Source organism: Sarcophilus harrisii, chromosome 2 (assembly GCF_902635505.1).
Source record: "Sarcophilus harrisii chromosome 2, mSarHar1.11, whole genome shotgun sequence".
NCBI classification, from domain to species: Eukaryota; Metazoa; Chordata; class Mammalia; order Dasyuromorphia; family Dasyuridae; genus Sarcophilus; species Sarcophilus harrisii.
In genome coordinates this window covers 108877126-108903553 of record NC_045427.1, presented here as the reverse complement: position 1 = coordinate 108903553, position 26428 = coordinate 108877126, and the positions used below count along the sequence as shown (strand labels likewise).

Genomic DNA, 26428 nt, shown 5'->3' with positions numbered 1-26428 from the left:
TATATTTACATAGTGCTTTTAAGGTTTGCATAGCATTTCAAAGACATCATTTCCCTGAATTGAAAAGTGCTTGGAGAAGTTTGAACCTCAGTCTTTGTGACTTCAAGCCCTGCATTTTACCCATCATTACAAGATAGGACCACCCCATCTTCTAGTTCTGCTTGGAGTCCTACCCAATTCCAATTGGCAACATTTATACTGTTTATCTTCTCTTGGTTTTCATTTTTAACAATTCACTCAACAAACATTTAGCACAAATGTTTCTGAAGAGATTACGGAGAGAAATGTCTTCCTCTCCCCCCCATTTCTTTGCTTACCTGATTATATCCTTTCACATGTAGCTGGCTTGCTGTCTGGGCCAGACGTGCTCCCGGCCAAAACATCTAAAGCTGCTAAGACCGAGTCATATAGTCGTTCTGCATGGTCCTCAAGCTCACTGGATTGCCTTGCAATCAACCCAAGAACATCCTTTAAAACTAACAAGGGGAGATCAGAGTAATTAGCACCCAGAATATGCAAGTGATAGTCAAGAAATAAGAGAACAAAAAACCATATCACTGGATCTTACAGAAATATTTTCCCCCATCAAGATGATAATCCTTGGTTTAAAGATACAGTCTTAATGAACTACTACTTAGTATACTAATGGCCAGAAACTGATGGCAGATGTTTGTTCAAAAGTTTTTGGTTCAAATTCTGAAATCCACATTTTCACCTTCAAATTAAAGCTAAACTTCCGTCATGTAACGGTGTCTGGGTTCAAATAACTGGGCAGCATGGCAACAAAGTGTAAAGAATGAAGAATGGCTGGTCTAGGCCCTTCCCCAAAATTGCAGAAGAAATTCACTATTACAACTGAAGAAGGGACTGATAGGGGAGGCGATAGATGAGTCATAGTGGCAAGTCTAGGGCAAGTTGGTGAAAAAAAAAATCTTCACCTGCAAAACAAAGGAGCTGGACTAGGTGACTTCTAAAGTTCCTTCCAGCCCTATTCTAGTTAGTAGGAAGACTGACCTGTAATTCTGGAGAAAAGAATATGAATGGACACACAAAATCAGGATTTTAACAAATTACACAAATCACTTTAGGAAATGGGTGAGGGTTCCAAGCCAAGCCCTCATATTTGTAGTCAGGGACATGAGGTAGATCACTTACTGTCTTCCTTTCTGATGACTCCTGGACCATGGAGGCTAAAGGAGCTGCCTTAGGACCCCGACTTGTAAGCTCACTTCAATTATGAGGCCATGTCACATACCGTGGGGTCCCTGGTAGGTAAAGTTCTTCCCTAAGGCGCACAAGGACAGGATGCTTGTGGCCCTGATTATGACAGACAAGTGTCCTCTGTTTGTAATACATGCAGCCCTTGTTAGAACACAAAGTTCACCTCACTCTCTGAGCCCTTATCATGCACAATCAGTCTTGCCAGTCCTTTCTCAAGCTTCCTGCCCCATCTACAACATCTGCCAGCAGAGGAAGAGGAAACTACTGATCTTTGGACAACGCAGATAAGAAGAAAAGTAGACCGAGAACTGGGGGCTGGAAATCAGCCTCTGGAGGAAGCCATGCCAAGGCATTGTCATCAGGCAGAGACCATGGAGAGAGTTCTGTGGCTTGGCGAGATAAGTCAAGGAAAGGGATTCCAAATGTGAGTAAAGCAGGTATTCCCCTTATGTATATTGGCTCTAAATTGTGCAGATTTAGAATAAAAGGAGACTTTGGGTTAGCAGAGGAGATGTTGTGGAGAAGATAGGTAACTTGCCCAGGCTCACAGGATTTGGATAACTTTCACTGCCCATTCATACTATTTCTTTGAAACTGTGCAGTGGTTTTCTTTTCCTACTATGAGTTTTGCTCTCCTCCTAAGGATCTTAAATTCTTAAAGGGAACATACTCTGGGGAGAGAGACAAAGGGCAAGAAATTTCAAAAGGATGTCTAGCTGAATGGAATTTCATCATTAAGTAGCAGTGTCCAAGTCTTGGTATAAAAAGGAGTTGGAGGCATCCAAGTTGTCCAAGAATCAAATGAAAAATAATGCACATATTAGTGGTTTCAGGCTCAGTGAAGACAGAAAATGAACACTTTTATAGCTAAGACCAAAACTATCAATTAAATGGGACCTTGGAGAGGGAATTCACTCCTAGCCATACATGCCTTTCTTGTTCCAGGAACAACTTTAGAAGCAAAGCCTTTATACAGAGACCCTTACTATAAAAATTGTTTCTCACCTTTCTACTTTCCTTCTAATGTTAGTTACATTGGTTCTGTTTGTGTGAAACCTTTTAAATTTAATACAATCAAAACTGCCCATTTTACATCTAGTAATACTATCTTTTGTTTGGTCATAAACTCTCTTCTCCATAGAGCTGGCAGGTAAACTAACTGATAGTTTTCCAACTATTTGGGTATGCTATTATTTGTATGAAGTATTTTATATCTATGTTCATATAATTCCTGGATTTGTCTTGGCAGGTAGACTCCCAAGTATTTTATATTGTCTACTATTATTTTAGATGCAATTTCTCTTATTTCTTACTGCTCAGTTTTGTTGATAATATACAAATGTTAATTTATAGAGATTTATTTTATATCTTGCAACTTTGCTAACACTGTTATTTCAAGTAGTTTTTGGTTGATTCTCTTGAGTATACCATCATATGATCTGTACAAAATGATAATTGTTTCCTCATTGCCTATTTCTATTCCTTCTATTTCTTTTTCTTCACTCATTGCTATAGCTAACATTTCTAGTGCAATACTGAATGGTAGTGGTGATAATGGGCAATCTTGTTTCACCCCTGAACTTAATGGGAATGCTTCTAGTTTATCCCCTTTACATATCATGTATGCTGATGGTTTAGATGCTACTTGTCATTTTAAGAAAAACTATTCCTATGCTCTTTGTTTTTAATAGGAACAGATCTTGTGGTTTTTGGTCAAATGCTTTTTCAACATCTATTGATTTCTGTTGGTTTTGTTATTGACATGATCAATTATGTTGAACGTTTCCCTAATATTGAACCAGTCCTGCATATAAATTTCACTTGGTCATAGCGGATAATCCTTGTGATACATTGTTGGAATCTCCTTAACAGTATTTTATTTAAAATATTTGCAGCAATAGTTACTAGGAAAATTGATCTATAGTTCCTCCTTTCCTCCATTCTGACTCTTCAAGTTTAGATGTCAGCACCAAATTTGTGTCATAAAAGGAATTTAGGAGGAGTCTCCCTTTGCCTATTTTTCCAAATAGTTTACATTAGGACCAATTGTTCTTAATTCACTTGGCAGAATTCACTTGTGAATTCATGTGGCCCTGGGGATTTTTTCTGAGGGAGTTCGCTGATAATTTGTTGTTTTTTTTCCTATGATTGGATTATTTAAGTATTCTATTTCCTCTTCTGTTAATCTGGGCAATTTATAGTTTCGTAAGTATTCGTTCTTTTCATTTAGATTGTCACGATTCACTGGCATATTGTTGGGCAAAAAACCTGCTAATTGTTGCTTTAATTGCCTATTCATTGGTGGTGAGTTCAATCTTTTGATATTGGTAATTTTTTTTAAACCAAATTAAACAATGTGTATCTATTTTTTAAAAAACAAAACCAGGTTTTAGTTTTATTTATTAAATGGTTTTCTTATTTTCACTTTTATTAATCTCTCCTATGGTTTTTAGGTTTCCAATTTTGTATTTAATTGGGGATTTTAAATTTCTTCTTTTTCTAGTTTTTTTTAGTTGCATGCCCAATTCATTGATCTGTTTTTTCTTTTACTCATGTAAGCACTAAGAAAATACATTTTCCCTCAAGTACTGCTTTTGCGGCATCCTATAAATTTTGGTATGTTGTCTTAGCATTTTCTTTAATGAAATTATTGTTTTTATGATCTGTTCTTTAACCCAATCTTCAGAATTATTTAAGTTTCCAATTAATTTTTAATATATCTTTCCATGGTCTTTTATTAAATATAACATTTATCAAATCACAATCTGAAAAGGATGCATTGAATATTTCTGCTTTTTGTATTTGATTGTGAGGTGTTTATAACCTATCTGATACTTGATCAATTTTTGTGTAGGTGCCATGCAACCACTGCAAGACATATTCCTTTAACTCTACTCAGTTTTCTCCAGAGGTTTGTCTTTCCCATCTATTCTAAAGTTTTATTTACCTTTTTCTTGTTTATGATTCTATTTTTTCTAGTTCTGAGAGGGGAAAGTTGAGAGTCTCTATTAGTATTTTAATGTCTATTTCCTCCTATAACTAACTCCTTTAAAAATGTGCTTTTTAGTGCATGTATTTTTAGAATATTTCATTTTTTATGCTACCTTTTATCAAGATGTAGATTCCTTCCCTATCTCTTTTAGTTAGATCTATTTTTGTTGTTACTTTGTCTAAGATCATGATTGCCCCCCAATTTTTTTAACTTTAGTTGAAACAATATATTCTCCTCCAGCCTTTTACCTTTACTCTGTCTCCCTGCTTCAAATGTGTCTTTTGTAAACAAAATACTGTAGGATTTGGGTTTTTAATCTACTCTGCTATTCACTTCCATTTTATGGGTGAGTTCATCCCATTCATGGTTATGATTATTGTATATTTCCTTCTGTCCTGTTTTCCCTGTGTATATTTTTCTTTTCCTACCCTCCCCCCCTTTTTTGCCTCTGATTTACTGCCTCTCTCAATCTTTCTTCCCTTCTATATCACCTCTTTCTTATTCCCCATCCCTCTATTTCACTATAGAATAAGATAGATTTCTATCCCAAATGTATGTTCCCATATTTGAGCCAAATCCTACAAGAGTAAGGTTTACACAATGCTTACCCCACTCCCTTTTTGTGACTGTCATAATAGGATTTTGAACTTCTTCATATGAAATAGTGTACTCCATCTACCTTTCCTTTCTCCCAGAGCAATCCTTTTAACTTTTTTTATATCATTCCATTAAAGTCCTCACCCTTTATGTGTGTATGTATATATGTATGTATGTCCTTTTAACTGTATTAATAGTGACAAAAAGTTCTTAAGTTATAAGTGTCATCTTACTATGTAAATATGTAGAAGTTTAATTATACTGAATAACATGTTTTTTTTTTCTTCCTGTTTACCTTTTCACGTTTCTCTTGAATCTTGTATCTGAAAATCAAACTTTTCTGTTTAGTTCTGGTTTTCTTCCCCACCAGGAATGTCTAAAAGTATTCTATTTCAATGAATGCCCCCTTCCCCCAAAGGATTATGCTCAGTTTTGCTGAGTAGGTGATTCTTGGTTGTAACTCAAGCTCTTGTGCCTTCTGGAATATCATCCCAAACCCTCCAATCCTTTTAACAGAGGTTTATATCCTGTGTAATCCCGATTCCTTGACATGTGAATTGTCTCTTTCTGGCTACTTGCAGTATTTTCTCCTTAACTTGAGAGTTCTGAAATTTGCCTTTAATGTTCCTGGGAGTTTTTATTTTGGGATGTTTCAGATGTTTGATGGATTTTTAAAATTACTCTTTTATCCTCTAGTTTTAGAATATCAGGTCATTTTCCATGATTTCTTGAAAGATGCTGTCTAGGCCTTTTGCCTGATCATAGTTTCAGGTTGTTCAGGTTGTCTAATAATTTTAAAATTATCTCTCCTGGACCTATTTTCCAGGTCACTTGTTTATCCAATGAGATATTTTACATTTTCTTCTGTTATTTTCATGTTTATTTTGTCTGTTTCTTGATGTCTCATGGAGTTATTAGCTTTTACTTGCCCAATTCTATTTTTAAAAAATAACTGCTTTTTATTTTCAAAATACATGCAAAAATAGTTTTCAACATTCACTCTTGCTTGTGTTCCATTTTTTCCTCCTTCCCTAAACAGCAAGTAATACAATATATATTAAACGTATAGTTCTACACATATTTTCACACATTTTCACATAAGAGATCCGACTTTCCTCCTGAATATAACAATCTTCAGTAAGAAATTTTCCCTACCATTACATCTGTTTTCTCCCCTTCTATGCCTCTTCCTCCCACCTACACCCTTTAAGTAAAAATGCTAACAAAAATAGCAGAGAGATTCACCTCATTTAACTTCCTCTATCCCCTCCCACTACCACTCTGGTGAAAATTCACATGGATAGAAAATAGCTAAATGGAAAGTTGAAGGGGAAAGTATTTATTTGAAGAATTCACATTCAAAGATTTAGATCCTGACACAATTTTGGAGTCATACCAGTCTTTTATGATTCCCCTATTTCCTGATTTGATATAGTAGGAACATTTGATATAGAGGAACCTAAGTTCCTCTATGTGCTTATCCTAAAATCAGGATTCAACCTATCTAGTTAACTGTTTTCCTCTCCAACATGATTGCCCAAACTAGTCAGATTCAATTTTTCACTGTTCCAGATACACTTTCTTTTTGTTTCTGATTTCATTCACTCATTCTATCCCATCTTTTCCATAAAATCTTCCTCAACAAGACTAATCCTTATAGACATGTACTTCTTCCTCTGTACTTCAAGATCCAGTTAAATATTCTTGAGTCCTTTACTTTTTATCACCTTCTGGATCTCACTGAGACATCAATTTCCTGACCATTCTTTCCAGGGCTAGTTGTACTTTTCACTCACTGAATCTAATTTACTGTAGGGGAATAACCTTTACCTCTCATGGTCACTTTCAAGCTCTCCTCCTAACCACACCACTCACTAACCTCTTCTCCTTTGAGACTCACTTAATGTATATTTTGACACCAAATTAAAATTCTAGTAGCTGCTGATTTCCAAACTCCAGGGCATTCCCCTTCTTTTCTCAATGGGCTCTTTCTCTCCTCCCCAACTCCTGCCTTCATACTAAGGCTTCAGCATTCATAATGACATTCACTCAAACACTATAATCTTGAAGCTCCTCATTTCTCCTGATTTAATCCATCACCACACTGCAGCCACAGTGATAGTCAAAGGCTCAATCTTGTCATATCATGTGTTCCATTTTCATGTTCACGAACTTTTCATTGCAATCTGCTGACATTCCACCTCTCCCTCTGCCTTGCCTCTCTCTAATCTTAGGTCTATACCATCACCTCCCTACAACACTGGCATCAGTCTATGCCATATTTTGCGGGGCCATTGTGTACCCACTCATTATTCTCTCCTCCTTCAATGATGTACTTGTGTATCTCTAGACTAAAAACATAATTATTGTCCTTATATAATCATACTTGTTTCTCTAAAAACCAAGCTTCAATGGACATAAAAATAAGAGATCATCACATACTTTCCAGAGCAGATTCAATTTCCCATTTTCAAGGCCAAATCAAAGATACATTTTTGCTTTTAAGCAGAAAGACTAAGCAATGCCAGGAAGTTTCAGGGCAAGATGAGTAGTATAGATGTTTAGCCTACCACAAGGGGAATTTAAAGACATATGATCTAGGATTTGTACAATATTAGTTTCTTATCTCTGTGCAAAGTAAATATTGGGTTCTACATAGCTTCCTCCCCCCCCCCCCCCCCCACCCAAGGCAATTGGGATTAAGTGACTTGCCCAGGTTCACACAGCTAGAAAGTGTTAAGTGTCTAAGACTGCATTTGAACTCGGGTCCTTCTAACTTCAGCGCAAGTGCTCTATCCACTGTAAATACTGCTTTCTTGACAGGAGAGTGATATCGGCTATAGTCTATATGAAGCAAAATGTTAGATATCTCACCTGGTGTGTTATCCAACAAGCACTGGAGCAGAATTTCCCCTTTCTGTAAGACACTCTCGGTCAGGGATTGGTGTTCAGCTATGTCTTTTTTAAATTGCTGAAAAAAGGGTATCATGATAAAGAAAAATAACATTTTCTGAGCATAATTTAACAAGTTTTTATAAGAATAAGTGCCCCCAAATCAAAATAATACAAAGAAACCATGTTAAGCTCTAAGATGAAGAAAAAATAAACCCTCTACTCCAAGAGTATAATGTCTTTGCTTAACATTAGTCTTTGAAACTAAGAAAAATATGAGACAAATTTCACTGTGGTTTGCTAGATAATGCTTGCTTGATGGTAGAATGAGACTGTGGTGGCAGAGCACGGCTCATAGGCAGTTTGAGACAGTCATTCAAAAGAGCACAGATTTAGAGCTAGAAGGCAGCTAAATTTCATTTAGTCCAACCTTCCTATTTTGTATCTGAATAATAAGCAGTAGAGCCAGGATTTCACATACCAAATCCACCACGGTCCTCTGTATCATCGTCTCTTCTCTCTTTCAAATGTCTTGAGAAGAAATTCCTAGCTCTTCTTTCACTCCCCTTACCTACTCCCATAACTCATAACATTGTCTCAAGATATTTAATGAACTTTTCAAAGCAAACTAATTTTAATTAATTGGCTTTGAAAAAAATACATACTCAAATACCAGGGAATTCAAAGCAAAACTTTTTGTTGAGGTTTAGACAGTTCTATTTGAGACAAAGAAGGCTATCCTTCTTCACAGACTATTCCAAACTGCAATATAATGCAATGAAAGATCATCTCCCCACTGGGAGAGTGGAAGATAAAATATCTGAAGGCACCAGAGAAGAGCAGAATGATGGCATTCTGAAAACCACCTAGGCAGTCTCACATAGTTTTGGGGTGACTTTGGTCTGAGGGAGAGAGAAAAGGAAAGGAATAAGCATTTATTGAGCATCAGTGGTAGAAGGGCCAGGAATGGAATCTCTGCTTTGCTTTCACGATACTGTTCATGGGTTTTGGAGGCAGACAGAAGGCAGCCTCTAATTATTTCTGCCACAATCCTGTCCAAGTTGGCGCTCCATGACAAACCCGTCTCACCACCTCTAACCAGATTAAATCCCAAGTTTAATCAAGACATTCTAAAAAAAGGAAGGATTTTGGGAATTCTGCAGAGTAGATCAGAAAATTCCAAACTCTCCAGATCTCACCTCAAGGCAAATACATAACCATACAAAACAAGAATTGGGGCATAAGGTGGTGCTCCCAGAACAACCAAAATCCAAAGAAAAACATCCAGAACACCTGCAGGCTAGTTTAAAGGAAATAGCAAGTAGTGAGCCCTGGGGCTAGCTAGGTCCCCAGGGAAGATAGAGAGAGGGAGAGCCTCTGCTGACAAGGAATGCCAGACCTAGCTATGCTGCCGGAGAAGCAGTGCGGCAGGGAGTCTGCTGGCTGCTGGTGCCTGCAGGAGGGCAGAGGGGAGAACTGAAGGGGGACCTAAGGCCAGCGGCATTATCCCTCACACCGCAAAACTAGAAGTGGTACAATAACAAACAGTGTGTGTGTGTGTGTGTGTGTGTGTGTGTGTGTGTGTGTGTATTTAAGACAAGCAGGCAAAGGAGAAAGAATGTAACCAAAGAAAGTTCCCATAGAGAACACTAGGGTTCATCTTCAAAGATGGATACTGCAACCAAAAAAGCCTCCCCCACTCCAAATGATCACCTACCCAAAAAAGAAATCATAGAAAAATACCAAAAAGACTCTAAAAATCAAAAGAGAGGCTAAGGAAAAATTTAAAAAGAAAATAAGAAAAATCCAGAAAAAACAAGATTATGAAAAGTCAGCTAAGTGGAAAAGGAGATCCACAATCTTAAGGAAGAAAATGACTCCTTGAAAATCAGAATTGGGGGCAGGAAAGCCAGCAAAGTTATAAGAGACCAAGAAATAATAAAACAATATAAAGAATGAAAAAAAGAAGAAAATGACTCCTTGAAAATCAGAATTGGGGGCAGGAAAGCCAGCAAAGTTATAAGAGACCAAGAAATAATAAAACAATATAAAGAATGAAAAAAAAAAAGAGAATGTGAAACATCTCATAAAGGAAAAGAACTGAGCTGGAGAACAGATTAAAAGGAAAAAACAATAACTGGACTATCTAAAGCTACAATTAAAAAAGAATCTTGATACAATAATAAAAGAATTAAAGAAAATTATTCTAAAGTGTTAGAATAAGAGGGAAAAGTAGAAATAGGAAAAAAGAAAACCTACAGGAACATCACAGCCAAATTCCAAAATCCCCAGGTCAAAAAGAAAATATAAGCAACAAGAGAAAAATAATTCAAATATGGTAGAGCCAGAATCAGAATCACACAATACCTAGAAGCAGCTACATTAAAAGACAAAAAGTCTTGAATACTATATGAAAGAATAAAAACTGGGGTTGCAGCTGAAAATATCATACCCCCCCCCAAATTAAGTATAATGCTGAATGAAAAAAAAGACATTCAATGAATCCAGACTTTCAGGAATTTGGTGCAAAAGATCTGAACTTCTAGAAAATCTGACATACATTGTCTTAGACGCTGTGGTTCTCAAACTTTTGTTTTCAGTTATCTTTATCCTATTAAAAATTATGGAGTATCTCTCCAAAGCGTTTTTGTTTATCTAGATTATATTTATAGACATTTACACCATATTGGGAATAAAAACTATTTTTGAATTTGTAGACCTTCTAAAAGGGTTTCAGCGATCCTCAGGATTCTCTAGACCATACTTTTGAGAACCACTGGACCTTCTCTAGGACCTAGAGAAATATAAGATAAACATCAAAGACTAATTACAAAGGACTCAATAAGGGCAAACTGTTTCTATTTATATGTCAATAATTATTGGGTAGTTTGAAAGAGACTGGGATACAGCTGAATATGATGTGATTTTAAAAAGCAAAACTAAGGAAAAAGTAAGATGAATAATTATATAAATGAAATGCAAGAGGAAGTGACATAGAGGATTTAGATGGGGAGGGCAAGATAGTAGGTAGAAATAAAGCAGAAGTCAGCAGGTATTGGAAATAAAGATACACACAAACAAAATAAAGATCAGTAGAATAGGGTAAAGCGAAAACAGATTTAGTCAAAAAAAAAAGGGGGGGGGAAATTACATTCTGTGTCAGCCATATTAATCAATATTGTTTTATAGACTCAAATAATTAGACAATACAAGATTGAAATATTGCTGGGGTGTAGGAAATGAGTTGGTGGAATTAGAAAAATATAGAAAGACTTGAACTTATTCAGGAAGATGTTATCCATCTTCAGAGAAACAAAAAACAAGCTAGCATGGTACAAACTTAGATGCATATGAATGTATATGTGTATGAGTCTATAATATGTCAATGTATATTAATGTGTGTATATATTTTTATATATGTTTGTGTGTATAGGGATATATGTATGGATTGTATGAATAGATATACATATATATGTATGTATGTAAATATATATCTGTGCTTAATTGAGAGGGGGAGAATGGGGGAAAAATCTAGAGGGAAGCAGAGAGGAAAGGGGGGCAGATAAAGAATAAAGTAAAAATTCCACAACAGAGAATAAAGGAAAATCTACAAAGCAGTAAAGATGGATGGCTTTGAACACAATATGTAGTATTTATTATATGTGCTTTCTTGAAATAGAAATTTATTGCTTTATATTTTGAATCTTATGTTCTGTGGTAAACATAGCAGTTTTTTTTTCCTTTTTCTATTTTCTATTTAAATTTAAATAAAATTTTAAAAAGAGAAAATGGGCCATTCTAGGAGGGGCTAGCTTAGACTCTCCCTCCTCCCTACTCTTCTCTTCTCTTGTATGATATATAACCACAATAATATTTTATTCAACTCTAACAAAGAGGGAAAAGCCCCTAAGAACAGGGTAGAGCACGAGTCAGGGTTAGTCAACTTGACAGAGTGGGAGGTCAGAGTAAAACAACTGCTCTCTGGGAAATGGTTCTTAGCCAAGCATTGTACACTTCAAAGGTTATAACAATTTGCAGGAAAAAATCTGAGGGGAACAATCCTTGTTTAATTCCCTTATTTCCTAAAAAAACAAAACAAAACAAAATACTCTGCCCTCACAGGATAGGAAAACAATTTACCAAGACAAAGCACTAGAGAAATGAATTAAGTAACACGACCAATAATGATTAACAGAGATGACAGCACTGGCTAGTATAAAGTTCCTGGATTCAACACAGCACAGCACCTGGTTCTTACAATTATTAACTGAGTGCAACACTTTATACCTTATTTAAGTCTCAGTATCTTCAACTGGAAAATGGGGCTAATAATATTTGCCCTGCCTTGATCACAAAGTTGTTGTAAGGAAAGTGTTCAATAATCCTTTAAGTGCTATATATATACATGAGCTACTAATCCACAAAAAAATGCCTTCCTGTCTTTCCTTGCCTTCAACTTAGATTGAAAAACCTATTTTATTATCCATTACCAGCTTCATCTCATTTATACTTTAATATTTTTGACACTGTACATTCTCTTTAATAGGTAAGGAAAGGTACTATGTTGATATGAATCAATCAAAAAAGTATTTATTGACTTCCTACTATGTGCCATATATCACACCAGGCAATAGAGATAAAAGGATAAAAATGAAATAATCCCTGCCCTCAAGAAGAGTACATCCTATCAGGGGAGATGATAAAACCAGGAGCTGCCCACATTAAGTAGATTTGTTAGCTTTCTTTTTTCTACTTTTGGCAGAAAGAGGCAAAAATGGGAAAATAATTACCCCCTCCTAGTAACTTGAAATGAGGACTCTTAGGCAAAAATGTATAATGTTAATAATTATTTAGCCACCACCCCTCACAGAAGGCTGATTGATAGATACAATAAACACATGAGGTTTTATTTACACTCACCCGATAAAGCTGTAGGGAAGACTTGAGGCTTGAAATGTTAGATTTTGATGGAATCAAGTTGTCTGTAACTTCAGCTACTTTATACAGCCAGCAAATCAGCTCTTCAAGGTGACAGCAAAATGTCTACTGAGGCCAAACATAACTGTTATTTATCTATGTTCTAGGGAAACCTATATAAAGACAAACCTCTTTTTACTGCAGACACAGGCCTTTATTCAAGGTTACTTAATGTATGAGTAAGGATTCTTGGACCTCATCTTTTTTTGGTGCCTTTCTTGTACTTCTGAAGCTCTGTTCTGCAAGAGGCCTGTATCACAGTGATCTTTAAAAATATTTAACCTTTTAGTTCAGTATCTCTGCCCCCTGGGTTAGTATTCCCAAAAGATGCCAATCTAAGTCGAGAAAATGCAATATTGCTTGGGAAAAATCTGGGAAAAACTATGTCAGCCTATATAGCATGTTAACTTTAAGGAGCTACTTCTGCTGAACAAGATTAGCCTAAAACAAATGGCTACAATCACCCCTGGTCTTAAAACACTGCTAAAAATTATAAAAACTTGCATCTTCTACCTTTCTTCACAAACCTAAGGACCAGAACACTAACACATCACAGAATCTCAGAACTGATAGAGATGTGGAAAATCCTCTACTTCAGATGCTTCATTCTATAGGTAAGAAAAGTAAAGCCCTGAGAACTGCCCAATAGCAACTGACCAATCACAAATGCTCTGCCTTCAAATTGTCACTTACCTGAGGTGTAGAACTGAGGCCACAACTTGGGTTTCCCAAGTCTCCGGTCATTGCTTTTACACCATAATCTGAAAGACCTGGATTTGAATCCTGGCTCTGTCCCTGGGTATAGCCTTGGTTCAGCCAGCTACTTCAACTTTCTTGTGTCTCAGTGTCCTCATTGTAAATGGGGATAATATTTTCCCAGCATTATCTCCTTTGAGTAGATAAGAGCTTTGTTTATAGAAAATAAAATGCTTCCCATAAATATGAAACACTTTCTTTTAAGTGACAGACTATAGATAGAATCAAGTCCTCCTATATGTACCCTCTGCCCCCTAAAGTAGCATGTAGCAGATGAAACCATGCTTCTGTATTTGAAATCTGGTGGGGCAGCTTCCATAATCTCTCCCCTTGTCCCAAGAAGGATTGGTCTGACTTGGAACATGTGAGACTACAATAAAATGTCTAAATCCTTGGATTTAGAAACCCAGTTTTATAACCAACACCAAGGGGCTGGATCAGAATGGCCTGTCTTTAAGTGAGAGTTGAGACCATCTCCCATATAATAAGACTACAAAGTAAACCTTAGCTTTGACCCAGTCTAAAATTTAAATTCACTTGAGGGGCTGGAGGATAGTGCTAAGAGAGATCTTCATGTATATCTCTATATATCTTTTTTCTTACCTTCACACACTGGAGAAGGGATTCTCTTTCTTGGTCCCTCTCTTTCTTTAAATGCTGTCCTTGTTTCAAGTCAGAATAAGCCAGCCCAGCAAGCATTTTCCTTAAGGAGGAGATTGTCCTTGGCTGGCTGAGTGGGCCTCTTGGGTCCTGACTGATCAATATGTTATTATCACCTTCTCTATCAAGTTCTTGAAACTCATAGTGGGGGATCTGGGTACAGCAATCCCTGTGTGTAGTACCCCACTTCCCTCTGGATTTTTTCCAAGCAGGAGACTTCTGGGTGCTAGGGTGCAGAAGGGGAGTTGGCTCTTGACTAGAGGCAGCTGGTAAATCTTGCCCTTTAGTGGATACAGAAGGCTGGGAATTGTTCGTCTGAATGGTGGACAGATATGGAGCCAGACTGGAAAACTGGGTCAGCCGAGGGGGCAGGGCAAGATACTCTTCTTCAATTTCAATATCCTCTGATGTTTTCCACCCTGATTCCATGGAAGCGTCATAGGAAAGACTCTGGAGATCACCACTGGCACCATTCTTTCCTATAAGTGTTGAAAAAGAACTGCTCCTGGACCATTCTCCTGGTGATGGCAAGTGAGCCTCAAGGCATCTTCCCACAGGTAGAGGTTTCCTGAGGTTCATTAAGGGCTGCTCTTTGTCATTCTGAAAAGCTTGTCTATTACTGGCTTTGGGAGTAGACGTAAGGTGACCAGAAGCCGCCAGTCTCAAGCCACCTTGGGTCTGGGACACCATAGTAGAAAACCTGTCCTCAGAATTTCTGGGCTCTGAAGGAAGCTGGACATCTGGTTCTGTTGGAAGGCAGTCATGAGACAGAGTAGCGGGGGACTTCAGGGTGTTCTCCGGAGACAGGGAGAAGCTGTCCACGTCAACCCCTGAATCATGCAGGAAGGGGTTGGCCAGCACATGGCTGTCAGCATGCTTTGGAAGCTGAGCCTTGGGCTTTAAAGGGTATGTATAATCCAGTAAATCTTCATACTCTTTATTTGGATTCCAGAGACGGGAGCGGCGATCAGGAGATGGAGGCAGGGAGTCGGGCAGCACACAAGCCCAGTAATCAGCCTGAAAGGAGGACCGCCGCGTGCTTGCCTCAGCCACGGCTCCGCCGCTCCTGGGGGTGGGAGGCATGGGGCCCGATGCAGAGCTCAACAAGTCAGATGGCACACATGAGGAGCTTGTAGCAGGCCATAGGCTGTGGGATCCTGTCTTGTTTCTCTGTTGTAGGCAGCCATTTTGGGGAGGGGAGGTGGGAAACCTGTGACTGGAAAAAGAAAGGGCAGATACATCTAGGTTCAAGAAAGATTTCCACTTCAATGAGAAAGAAGAACTGGAGTTGTAGGGTTGTTGTCTAGAATCATGGATTCGGGGGGATTCCAAACTGGAATGGTCGTCTTCGTCATCGGCAACTTCTCCTGAGCTGAGAGTCCTGGCTAGAGGATCAGTAATACTCTGAAGGAGCTCTGGAGAATCAAGACACAATTTCTCTTCAATCTGTAGTGAAGAAGGAAGACAAAGAAAAAACATAACCATAGAGGTGACTGTATCGAAGCAATCTGATAATATAACAATAGGGCCAAAGACTCTTATTTGGCACCTGGATGACAACCGCAAGGCCCAACTTAAGAAAAGAACCCTTTAGAATGGCAAATGCAAAGATTCCCAAATTGTAAGACTCAAAGAATCTAATGAATGTCACTAGCACAATATTATTATCTTTGAATAGAGAAAACAGCTTTCAAAGGATTTCTTTCTCAACAGATAAAACAGCAAAATACCAAAGACTGCCAATTTAGGTTGGGGGGATAGCCAAATAGGGCAGAGATGTATGATAACAAATTTATGCCCCTCCTGAAACAGAATAAATCCTCTTTTGAAAAAAATCTTTGAGAAATGTCTAAGTAGAAAGAAAGGGTTTTATTCTATCTTTGAATCTTCTTCATTGTGATCCCAGGGCTAGCAAAAGCAACCTGCAGAACTACATGTTCAAATACCACTGTATAACTCAGCTCTCCTATATGAAATAAAAGTTTGTTACTTCAAGGAGTTGTGATTGTAGTAATATTGGATAATTCTAATCAAGGAAAAGCAGAATAAGGAGTACCATTCATAGTTTTGTTTAAAAGATAAAGGCAGAATTTGTGAGATGGATTAGATTGCAACCCAAAGGTAACTCAATCTAAATCCTAAGAAAGTAGCTGGGGCACAGAGGAATGTAAGTGAACTTGCCCAGGGTCACAGCCATTAAGTTTTAGAGGGAGGATTTGAACTCAGCTATTTCTGAAATCCAAGAAGCACCCTTTTCTCTAGGTCTTGTTGCCTCTCTTAGCTGATGACACTTTTGGGGGAAGTTCTCCTCTAAGGCCTCCTTGTGGAGTACTGCTCCTGGTTTCCTGGCATGTAGATCCTACACAAGTTAAAAAAGACTCCAAGACTGTGTCATCCAAAGACAAGCTTTGTTAACTTCAGAAAGTTTATCATCAGGTCTACTTTGATGAATCTTTGAGCTACAGCAGCTCTAGAATACAATAGTGAAGTGTATCAATGGAAGAGGCCTTGGCTGAAATTAAAGCTCCCTTAAATTACTAAGTAAACACATACACATAGGGGTGAATGTGTAATTCAGAAAGGTAGCCAGTTACTGATAAATTACTATTGATACCTGTGCCATTAAGTCATTAAGCTTTAGCTTACTTTTTAAAAATTCTTAAGAACAAAATAAAATTAGGAAAATCTTAAAATTTCCCTTTAACATTTTCAAGTAGTTCAATGGCAGAAACACAATGCTAAACTCAATGCTCTTGGAACAAACAACATTGCAAAACCACATCTCTGATTCTCATGAGCCCCAGGGCCCTGGAAATCCAAGGCTGTATTTCTTACAACTTTGCCAGAGCATTTCAGATTATTCAGTTCTTGAATAATACAGACAGATCCTAGAATACATCCTTTTGTCTTCTCTCTTGACATTTGATTTCTTCATGGGACAGGGTCAACAGATTTCAAAGGGAAGATAAACATATAAATGAACAAAGACCCAGGGAAGGTACCCTGGCTTTGTCCAGGGCTCTTCAGTTTCTCTATACCCTCTCTCTTAGTGACCTTGATGCAAATTGTATCCCCCTTGTCTTTTGGGGGTGAACCTCGAAACAGTTCCTCTGACAGAGACTCACCCTTCAGGGCAGTTAAGTGGTTTGGTTCTGTTGGAAATCTTGGCAGGGGACTAGCTGCACCATCTATTGAGTTGAAGATTAACCCAAGACCACTCCCAGTTGCTCGAACTTAAGTGGTCTCATTCATTTGGAGATCTCGACCTGTTATTCCTATTGAGTGGCTTGAAACTCCAAGATAAGTATCTAAGCCTGAGGGCATTGACTCTCTTTTCAACTGGAATCAAGCCTCAAACTACCAATAAAAGACAATTCTGAACTCCAAATCTCTGCAGAAGTCCGAAGCATGCCTTGCCAAGGAACCTCTCTTCTCGGCACAGCTGCCTGCCAGAACTCTTGCCTGCTGTGAAGACATTCTCTTCTCAGTGATAACCTTTTGTTATTTCTGACAGGACTTTGCCAGAGAGGAGTCTGTCTTCCTAGCAAAGCTGGCTTCTGAGTGTCAATAAAAATCCCTTTCTTTGCCACATTCAGATTTCAGGTTTGTGAATTCATTCACATTGGACCAGTGCCAACCAGAGGGGATTCTCACACCCCAATTCTCTACCACTAGAACCACATCAACTTAACCAGCATCCAAGGGCTCAATTATCTCTATTCAGATGACTCTAACATCTAGATTTTTAGCTTTCGTCAATCTCCAAAGCTCCTTCTAGTTCTGCATCACCTACTAGGACACTTCAAAATGGATATCCCAAAGGCATCTCAAATGCAGCCTGTCCAAAACAGAAACCCTAGTCATGTAAGCCCAGTGTCACCCCCACTTCTTTCCCTCACTCCACATAGCCAGTTGCCCAATCTTGCCTTATACTGCTATATCTTTTGCATCTGTACCTTCTCTTTATGCAGAGCACAGCCATCTTAGTCCTTTAATTACATCCCTCTCACAAAAACTGTTGCCTAATGGATCTCTGAGCCTAGAGTTTTCCCTGCTCCCCATCATCCTTCACACAAGTAACAAAGGATCTGCCCAAAGCATACCCATATCCCCTCTCTGTTCAGAAAGCTTCAGTGGTGCCCTATTCCTCTCCCTTTGGCATTTACCTGGGTTCTCCAGGTCTCTGTGCACTTTGCCCTATGCCCACAATGCCCTTCCCTCCTCACCTCCAGCCTTCTGGAATCCTTAGTTTCTCCCAAAGCTCTGATCATGTGCCCCCTTCTCTTCATGAATAAGGCGACAGATATACCCCAAACCCCAGAAGCTTCTAAGGTCACGGCACAAGATTCACTTCAAGTTAGAATGGTGGCATTCTGGGCTTTGGGGTGCCATGTTTGGGACAGGAGATGGAAGGAGAATAATTAAAGACCCGATATCCCTCATAACTCCTTATCTTATGCCATCAGAGGAAAGAGCACAAGAGCTAGCAGTCTCTCAGGGTCTCATTAAGAATGACAGGTAATATTTACAGCCCTTCAGTTTTCGAAAGCTCATTTTACATACATTTACTCTCTCTTATTTAAGCTTCACAATCATCCTGTGATGAAGCTCTTGTGGTACAGTTATCATTATCCTCATTTTACAGATAACCTCCACTTTTTCTTTGGCTCTCTGGATGCTAAAACAATAAGTATTTATTGTATGCTTACTAAGTGCCAGGAATGATTCAAGTACAAGAGACATAGATACAAAAGCAAGTAAGCTCCTGCCCTTTAAGGAGTGGTGGTAGGGGTCAACACTTATACAAGTAAGTAAATAACAAGGACAGATAGAAGTAAAATGTTTTTTGAGGTGGGGGATATGAGGCATCATCAAGGGAGTAATGTACTCTCCACAGCAGGGGCAAGTTTCTATCTCTTAGAGATGACATTTAACTTTGTCCTTTGCTTTCTACTGATCTCAGAAGCCAATCACCCAAATACAGATGACTTGATGAAGGTTAACTTGATCTCATCACGAATCAGTTTTTCCATCCATAAAATAGGCACTTAGATTCTTATCTCAGCTAGTACAATGGTTGGAGTGAACAAATAAAACAAGAATCTGAATAAAAAGCCATAGCAACCTGAAAGAAAGGTAATCTATATAGTCAGTGCATCATAAACAACATTTCCTACCTGGGCTCCTACTTTGGACAAAAGATTTTCTGTTCCAGTTGCAGTCCTGTCTTCAGGAAGCAAATGACTATATACAGGTTCTGATTCAGTGATGAAGGGGTCTCCCTCTGAAGTTTCGCTATGGTGTTTCTTCCACGCTCCAGCTGCAACAATGTGGTCAGGCACAGCCTTCCTGTTGGTCAACTCTTCTTCTTCCCCCGGTGGGAAACATTTTCCTCCCCTGGCATCTATAAAATGTTGCATGCTGCCTAGAGCCATGGAGCAATCTGTCTCTAGTTCCTGACTGTTCCAATTTCCATGGGGCTTCACATTCCCATCCAGCACTGTCTCTCCTTCAGTCTCACTCTCTGCCAAAGTCTTTTCTTCACTGAGTGCCATTGAGGAGAGACTTCTTCTCCCTAGATCAGGGCCCATTGGCTTTTAGCTCCCTAAAGGAAAAAGGAAAAAAGTAATTATTTTTCTTATAATTCAATGTACCCTCTCTTTCCACCTATCACAGAATTTAGCTAAAGAAGAAAAGAACTCTAAAGCCATAAGCATTACTTGCAAAAGGAACTTGGGAATCTGAAGTCACAACTTCCCCTTGCACCAAATCCTTCCAAAGTAGCTTGCGAAAACAGCATTCTGTTACCTGCACTTAAGAGTAGTTAGTACAGGTTCCAGCATCAGGTACAGACTCCATAAATGGAGCCAAATGAAACAAACCTCGAGACCTATAGTGATCAGAGTCAGGATTCTGATCTTCTACAACAAATTTTTATTCACACTTCCTCTTCCTACTCTAACTGGGGAAGAGAAGGAGGGTCCCTCCAGCACTGCTAGCTCTTCTGTTGTGACTACCGGTTCTCGTTGGCATGTTCCTTCAATACAGCAAGTTGGGGCACGCCTAGACCACAAATCATGCTTCCCAAAACACCTGAGAAGTCATCTAGGCAATAAGGGCAAACTTTCCCTGCTGCTAAGGACAGCAACTCTAACCGGTATCTACCACAGAGGTCAGAAACATTTGTATTTGCTATGAAGCCCAAGACCCAATTGTGGAAAGAAGTCATTCCTCATTAATTTGTTGTTGATTATTTGCTAACCAGTTGGCTATGGGGAACCACAGCCAAAAGCTACAAAATATAAATGTGGATTTTCACTATGTTAATATTTTCAGAGTAGGGAATAAGTAGAACTAGGGACATTAGGGAAATATTGGTAAAAAGGAAAGGGAATAAGCATATATTAAGCTCCTACTATGTGCCAAAGCACTGTGCTAAGCACTTTATAAATATTATCTCATTTAATCCTTATGATAATCCTGTGAAGTAGGTGATATTATTTTCCCCATTCTGCAACTGAGAACACTGAGGCAAAGAGAGCGTTAAGTTCCTTCTTTAGAGTCATATAACCAGAAAGTGTCAGAGGCTAGATATGAATTCAAGTCTTCCAGATTTCAGACACAGCAATCAACCAACTGTTCACTTAGCTGCCTTTTAACATAATGAACAAATTGTTTTACAGAATGAGATTAGAAAACAAAATCATCAAAGGCAAGTTAGCTTTAAAAAAAGACCTGAAAAACTGGTACTAGTTAAAGAGGAAATTTTTTTAGGCTAGTCAGAAAGTATAAATAATTATTTCAAAAGTTTCTGTTTCAAGGTTAATTATATTTAAAAGCAACATAAAAGGCTAGGAAGGGAAAATATCAGAAGCAGGTGGTAATCATAAAAAGTATAGGAGACAAAAGTAGACAAATTTTCATAAATTTCTCATCATGCAGTATTTTAGAATATTACAGCAAAAGACAATTTCCATGTTATAGTTCCACAACTATGGGGATAAAGAGTTATAAGGTTTTCTGTACTTTTCTCATTAATTAGAGCAGAGATTACCTGGGGCCTATGAATCTGATTTGAAAACTATTTCAATAAAATTAGCTGCCTTTTATTTTGTACATTTTAAAATATTATTTTTTGAAGGGGGCCATAAGCTTTACCTGATTGTCAGGAATTTATGATACATTAAAAAAGATCAAAAACTTCCCTGAAATAGATGAAATTAAATTGAGGGCTTTATGCAGGAATCATTCCCTACTACTGTTTTAGAAGCAAGCTATCTTTTTTCAACCCTACAAAATCTCTCATTTCATGTCTCCTGGTAGGGAGAATTATACAGTAGACAGACACTTGGGACTTGGGAGTCACATGACCTAGTTCAAATTCTGATCCTGCCACTTATCTGTGTGACCTTGGACCAATGAACTAATTTCTCTGAAGTGCAGGTTGCTCATTTGTAAAATAAAAGACCAGATTAGATTACTTCTAAACTCTCATCCAATTTGAGATGTATAACAAAAGGGTGACAGCAGCCAGGATTGGGCACATTCCTTTCTGCATTCTGAAGCAAATATAATTTTTCTAATCACTAACTACAAGAGGACCTTAGGGACTCTGACCTGCTACTCCCGTGTGACTTGGACAAGTCACTTAAACTTTCCTCTTATGTGAAATGAGCACTCTGGACCACAGGACCTCTAAGATCTTTCTAGCTCTAAATTATTGATCCTATGACATATCTCCTTGTTAACCCTCTTCACTTATTTCATCCCATCACATTCTCCTTTCTTCCACAAAGGTAGCATTTATTATATAAAAAAAGTTATTTTCTTTGGGCTGAGTCTGACGATCTAAAACAGAGCCTCTGTCCTGTTTTTTTTTTTTTTTTTTTAAAGGAATGCAGTATGACCACTTACACACACACACACACACACACACACACGCTTTAGATCCATGGGGTCTGAGAAGAGAAGGAGGTCTAGGCCATCAGAGGGCCGGCAGGACCTCCCAAGGTCACAGAGAACAGCAGGAAGGCCAAGGCCTGGACAATAACCCGGGGCTCCAGACCACGGTGTCACAGCAGTTGCCAGCTTACTAAAGTAAAGCTCTCGGCTAGGTACCCAGATGATACAAGTGCCTGACAAAGCATTTTCCCAGACAGTCTCACTTACCCTCACAACAGTAAGAGAAGAGGACATTAGACTCTACATGAATAATGAATTCAGTCCCATGGTCAACCTATTAGGAATCCTTACAAAACCAAATCTGCCTCCCCTCTACAGTCTAAAACCAGCTATAATTCAGAGATTTTTCAAGACATCCTAGTAAACTTGATTACTACCTTTCTTGTAAAAATCCAAATCTGCAGCAACTCAGAGGAGCTCTGTCCTCAGCCGACAATGAGAAGCCAGACAGCCCCGTCTGCTCTTAGTGCACAGTAAAAATATGTACACACATATCACCCATCTGGTGATTCTAACTTGGCCAAGAATGGCTGGCTATCTGGTGTCTGAGGCAGCCCAGCTCTCTGGTCCCTAACAGATTGTGTACATCACCTCTGTACAGAGCTGAGAGAAGGCAGTGAATGGGGGAAACAAACCTGGCATCAGAGTTAGGGGAAAGCTCCCTTCTATAAAAATAAGAGTGACTTCAGGATTTCAATGAACATCCTGGCTCAGTTTACTTTTTTTTTTTATCTTCAGAACATTTGCATGGATAATTTTTATATAAAATATATAAAATTTTATATAATTATCTTGCTGCATAAGAAAAAATAGATCAAAAAGGGAAAAAATGAGAAAGAAAACAAAATGCAAGCAAACAACAACAAAAGGAATGAAAATTCTGTGTGTGATCACACTCAATTCCCACAGTCCTGTCTCTGGGTATAGTTGGCTCTCTTTATCACAAGATTATTAAAATGACTTTACTTAGAACAAATTCCTGAACAACATATCAACTATATGAAATGAAGCAGGGGGTCCCTTATATATATAATTCTACAGGCTTATGAGAACTTGAACATCCAGAGACAGCTCCCCAGAAGAATCACAGCTCTGCCTTAGGCTGCCTGTGTAACCCTGAGCACTTCAACTTCAGTTTCCTCATCTGTAAAAAGAGGGGGTTAGACTAGAACACTAGAATTAAGGTCTTCAGCTCTAGTTCTATGATGTCAAGTGATATCAATTCTGTTATTTTTGAGAATAAAAAAGGCTCACATTTATAAACTTGCTATTGTTTGGTTGTGTCTGGTTCTTTGTAAACCCATATGGGGTTTTCATGATAGAGATGCTAAAGTGATTTGTCATTTCCTTCTCCAGTGAATTAAGCAAACAGGATTTAAATAACACCCCCAGAGTCACACAGTTAATGATTTTCTGAGGTTGAATTTGAACTCAACTCTTCCTGCCACCAGGCCCTGGGCTCTATCTACAATGTCATCTATCTGTTTTAAGAAGTTTCATTCACAAGGGCCCCATGAACTAGACAGTATAATTAATATTATCTACATTTTACAGAAAATGCAGCTGTGGCTGCTAGTGATCAACTAGCTGGTAAGCATTAAGGTCAGAACTCTAATTCAGTATTCAATTACGCAATAATGACAGCCAATTGGCTGAAGTGCTAAGTGCTATGACAATGCAGAGTACTTACCCACAGAGAGACCACCAAGTTTGCCTAGGAAAGACCCACCTGGCAAGCACAGGAAAAAGAAAAAGAAAAAGAAAAAGAAAAAGTATGGTAAGTTGCATGAAAAGTTTTGGAAGAATGAGATTTATGAAAGAGAGGAAAACTTTAAAATGGAAGTTGGATCTGGTAATAAGAGAGAGTATGCAAAAGAGGGTGGGTTATAAAGACTAGAAGCTAAGAAAAGGAAAGCAGTCAGTCATGAGAGAACCCTGGTCGAGGAGGGAAGAAGGAGGCGGAGCTGCAGAGCCAGAAGGGGCAGCTAAATACACCCATCTTAGCAGCTGTTTTATGCAATCCCTGGGGACAGCCTAGGCCTAACCTCTATATCAGGCTCCCTAGACATGGGAAAAGTCAGTGTACACAACTCCCCAAACATTTCCTAAGTGAAGTTAAGCTAAGCAGCCATCCAGGCCAACATTCTGTATTTGGAACTCCGCGCAAGGGGCTCTCAAAGTGTGTCCCCTTGGATCCAGCACTACTGCTGCTAAGCTTATAGTATCCCAAAGAGATCATTAAAAGGGAAAAAGATCGACATGTACAAGAAGGCTTGTAGCAGCTCTTCTTGTGGTGGCAAAGAACTAGAAATTGAGGGGATGCCCATCAGCTAGGGAATGGCTAAACAAGCTGTGGTATACAATGGGATACTATGGTGCTAGAAGAAATGATGAGCAGACAAATGTCAAAAACAAAAACCTGGAAAGACTTACATGAACTGATGCTGAGTGAAGGGAGCAGAACCAGGAGATCACAGCAATATCAATTATGACAGACTTGGCTCTTTTCAGCAATGTAATGATCCAAGACCATTCTAAGGGACTCATAATGGAAAATGGTGACCATATCCAGGAAAAGAACTATGGAATCTGAATACAGATGGAAGCATACTATTTTCATTTTTTGTTTTTTCTTTTTCATGGTTTTCTCATTTGTTTTGATTCTTCTTTCACAAAATACCTAATATGGAAATATGTTTAATGATTGTTCATGTATAACCTACATCAGATTGCTTGCTGTCTTGGGAAATGGAGGAAGGGAAAAAAAAAAAAAAAAAACTTGGAGCTCACAATCTAAACAAAGATGATGTCGAAAATTACCTGATGATGGCTCATTGTTACAGAACACTTAAAGCAAAAAAGTATAAGGAAATGCTAAAAAGAAGTGAAGGAATAAAGTAGCTACATTAAGGATAGGTTAAGAAGGAGGAATGGCATTTCGGTTCTACCTTGTAATAGATATATTTGATATCAGGAAACATCCTGAGAACTGTTACCTGGAAGAAAATCCAAAACTTTCAAAAATCAGAAAAAAAAGGAAAAAGTCCTCCTTGATTTTTTTAGGGAGAAGGGAAGGAATTAATGAAAATTAGTGAGACTTGTTATGGCTAGGTTTTTTTTTTATTCTCATTTTTTTATTTTAAATATTTTTATTTTCCCCAGTTACATATAAAAATAATTTTTTACATTTGTTTTTAAAACTTTCAGTTCCAGATTCTCTCCCTTCCTCCTTATGCAGACCTCTTTAAGAAGGCATATGTAGAGTTATGCAAAAACATTTCCATTAAGTCCTATTATGAAAGAACAGATCCTCCCCCCCCCCCCAAAAGAAAAAACCTTCGAGAAAAATAGAGTAAATGTTTCAATTCATATTCAGATACAATCAGTTCTTTCTATGGGTATGAATAGCATTTTTTTTTAAATCATAAGTCCTTCAAAGTAGTTGTGGATCTTTGTATTGCTGGGAATAGCAAAGTCATTTACAACTAACTCATCATCCCACACTGTTATTACTTGTACCCAATATATTTCATTTTACTTGAGTTCATGGAGGACTTGCCAGATTTCTCTGAGAGCATCCTGCTCATCATTTCCCATAGATCTCTAATCTTCAATCATAATCACATGTAGTTCTTGCTTTATGAAGTTCAGGTCTTGGCTTTTTTTCCAATAAATACCAGTAGTCAAATCTCCTTTCTAGCTAGAGCTATTTCTGAAGTCTCTGCTCAGCAAAAGGTATTTCTCCCTCTGAAGGTAATGTGTAGTAGAGAGTTGAAGATCTGGAAACCAAATTCCAGCTTTCTAGGAACCAGTGAGACATTAAACAAGTCTTAATCTCAGCTCTCTTATCTTTAAAATAGGGATAGTGGTTTTTGTACCTAATGCATTGAAGATTTTTAAAGGATATATTTTGTAAACCTTAAAGAATTATAGAAACATGCATTATTATTATTGATTTGAGGGGTGGGACTTGGGGGGGGGTCTCTCAAGAATTTCTCTCAAGAATTCAGAGAAGCAGAGTATTTACTGTTTACCTATATTCAGTCTCCCTTTCCACTCTGCTGAAGAGTGGAACACCCTACAAGAACACCCTAAATGAATGACTTTCAATCTTAAGGAGGTGGGGAGGAGGAAAGGGAAGGCTGGTCTGCAAACTAGTCAATGTAAGGCTTTCAAATGTCCATGAAAGACATGCAGCTGCCACATGGACAAAAGAACTTGGGTGAATAGTCCCCCTACTCTCCAGCTTCTCTAGCCACTTCAGCTGCATGCTGATGAGCATAGTAACAAAGCTTAAAACATTCATGCTATAGATAACGCAAGTAGATCTAATTTGTTCTCAACATGAAGGGAGAAAAATGTTACCTGCAA

The 26428-nt window shown here is 38.2% G+C and overlaps 1 protein-coding gene across 6 annotated transcripts in view; it reads right to left on the bottom strand.

Annotated features, from left to right (window-relative positions):
* Positions 1-26428, bottom strand: part of CEP68 (centrosomal protein 68) — a 36483-nt gene that overhangs the window by 4248 nt on the left and 5807 nt on the right. For 3 of the 6 annotated variants that reach the window (XR_004231731.1, XM_031950579.1, XM_031950580.1), the window contains exons 2-6: positions 19273-19700; positions 14039-15541; positions 12623-12745; positions 7685-7781; positions 318-476 (exon numbers count right to left, since the gene is read on the bottom strand). Coding sequence is in view for 5 of the 6 variants with exons in the window: in XM_031950579.1 (XP_031806439.1) it covers positions 322-476; positions 7685-7781; positions 12623-12745; positions 14039-15541; positions 19273-19686 (2292 nt within the window). In the remaining variant the exon portion in view is untranslated. The other 3 variants (XM_031950581.1, XM_031950583.1, XM_031950582.1) reach the window with 3 other exon arrangements.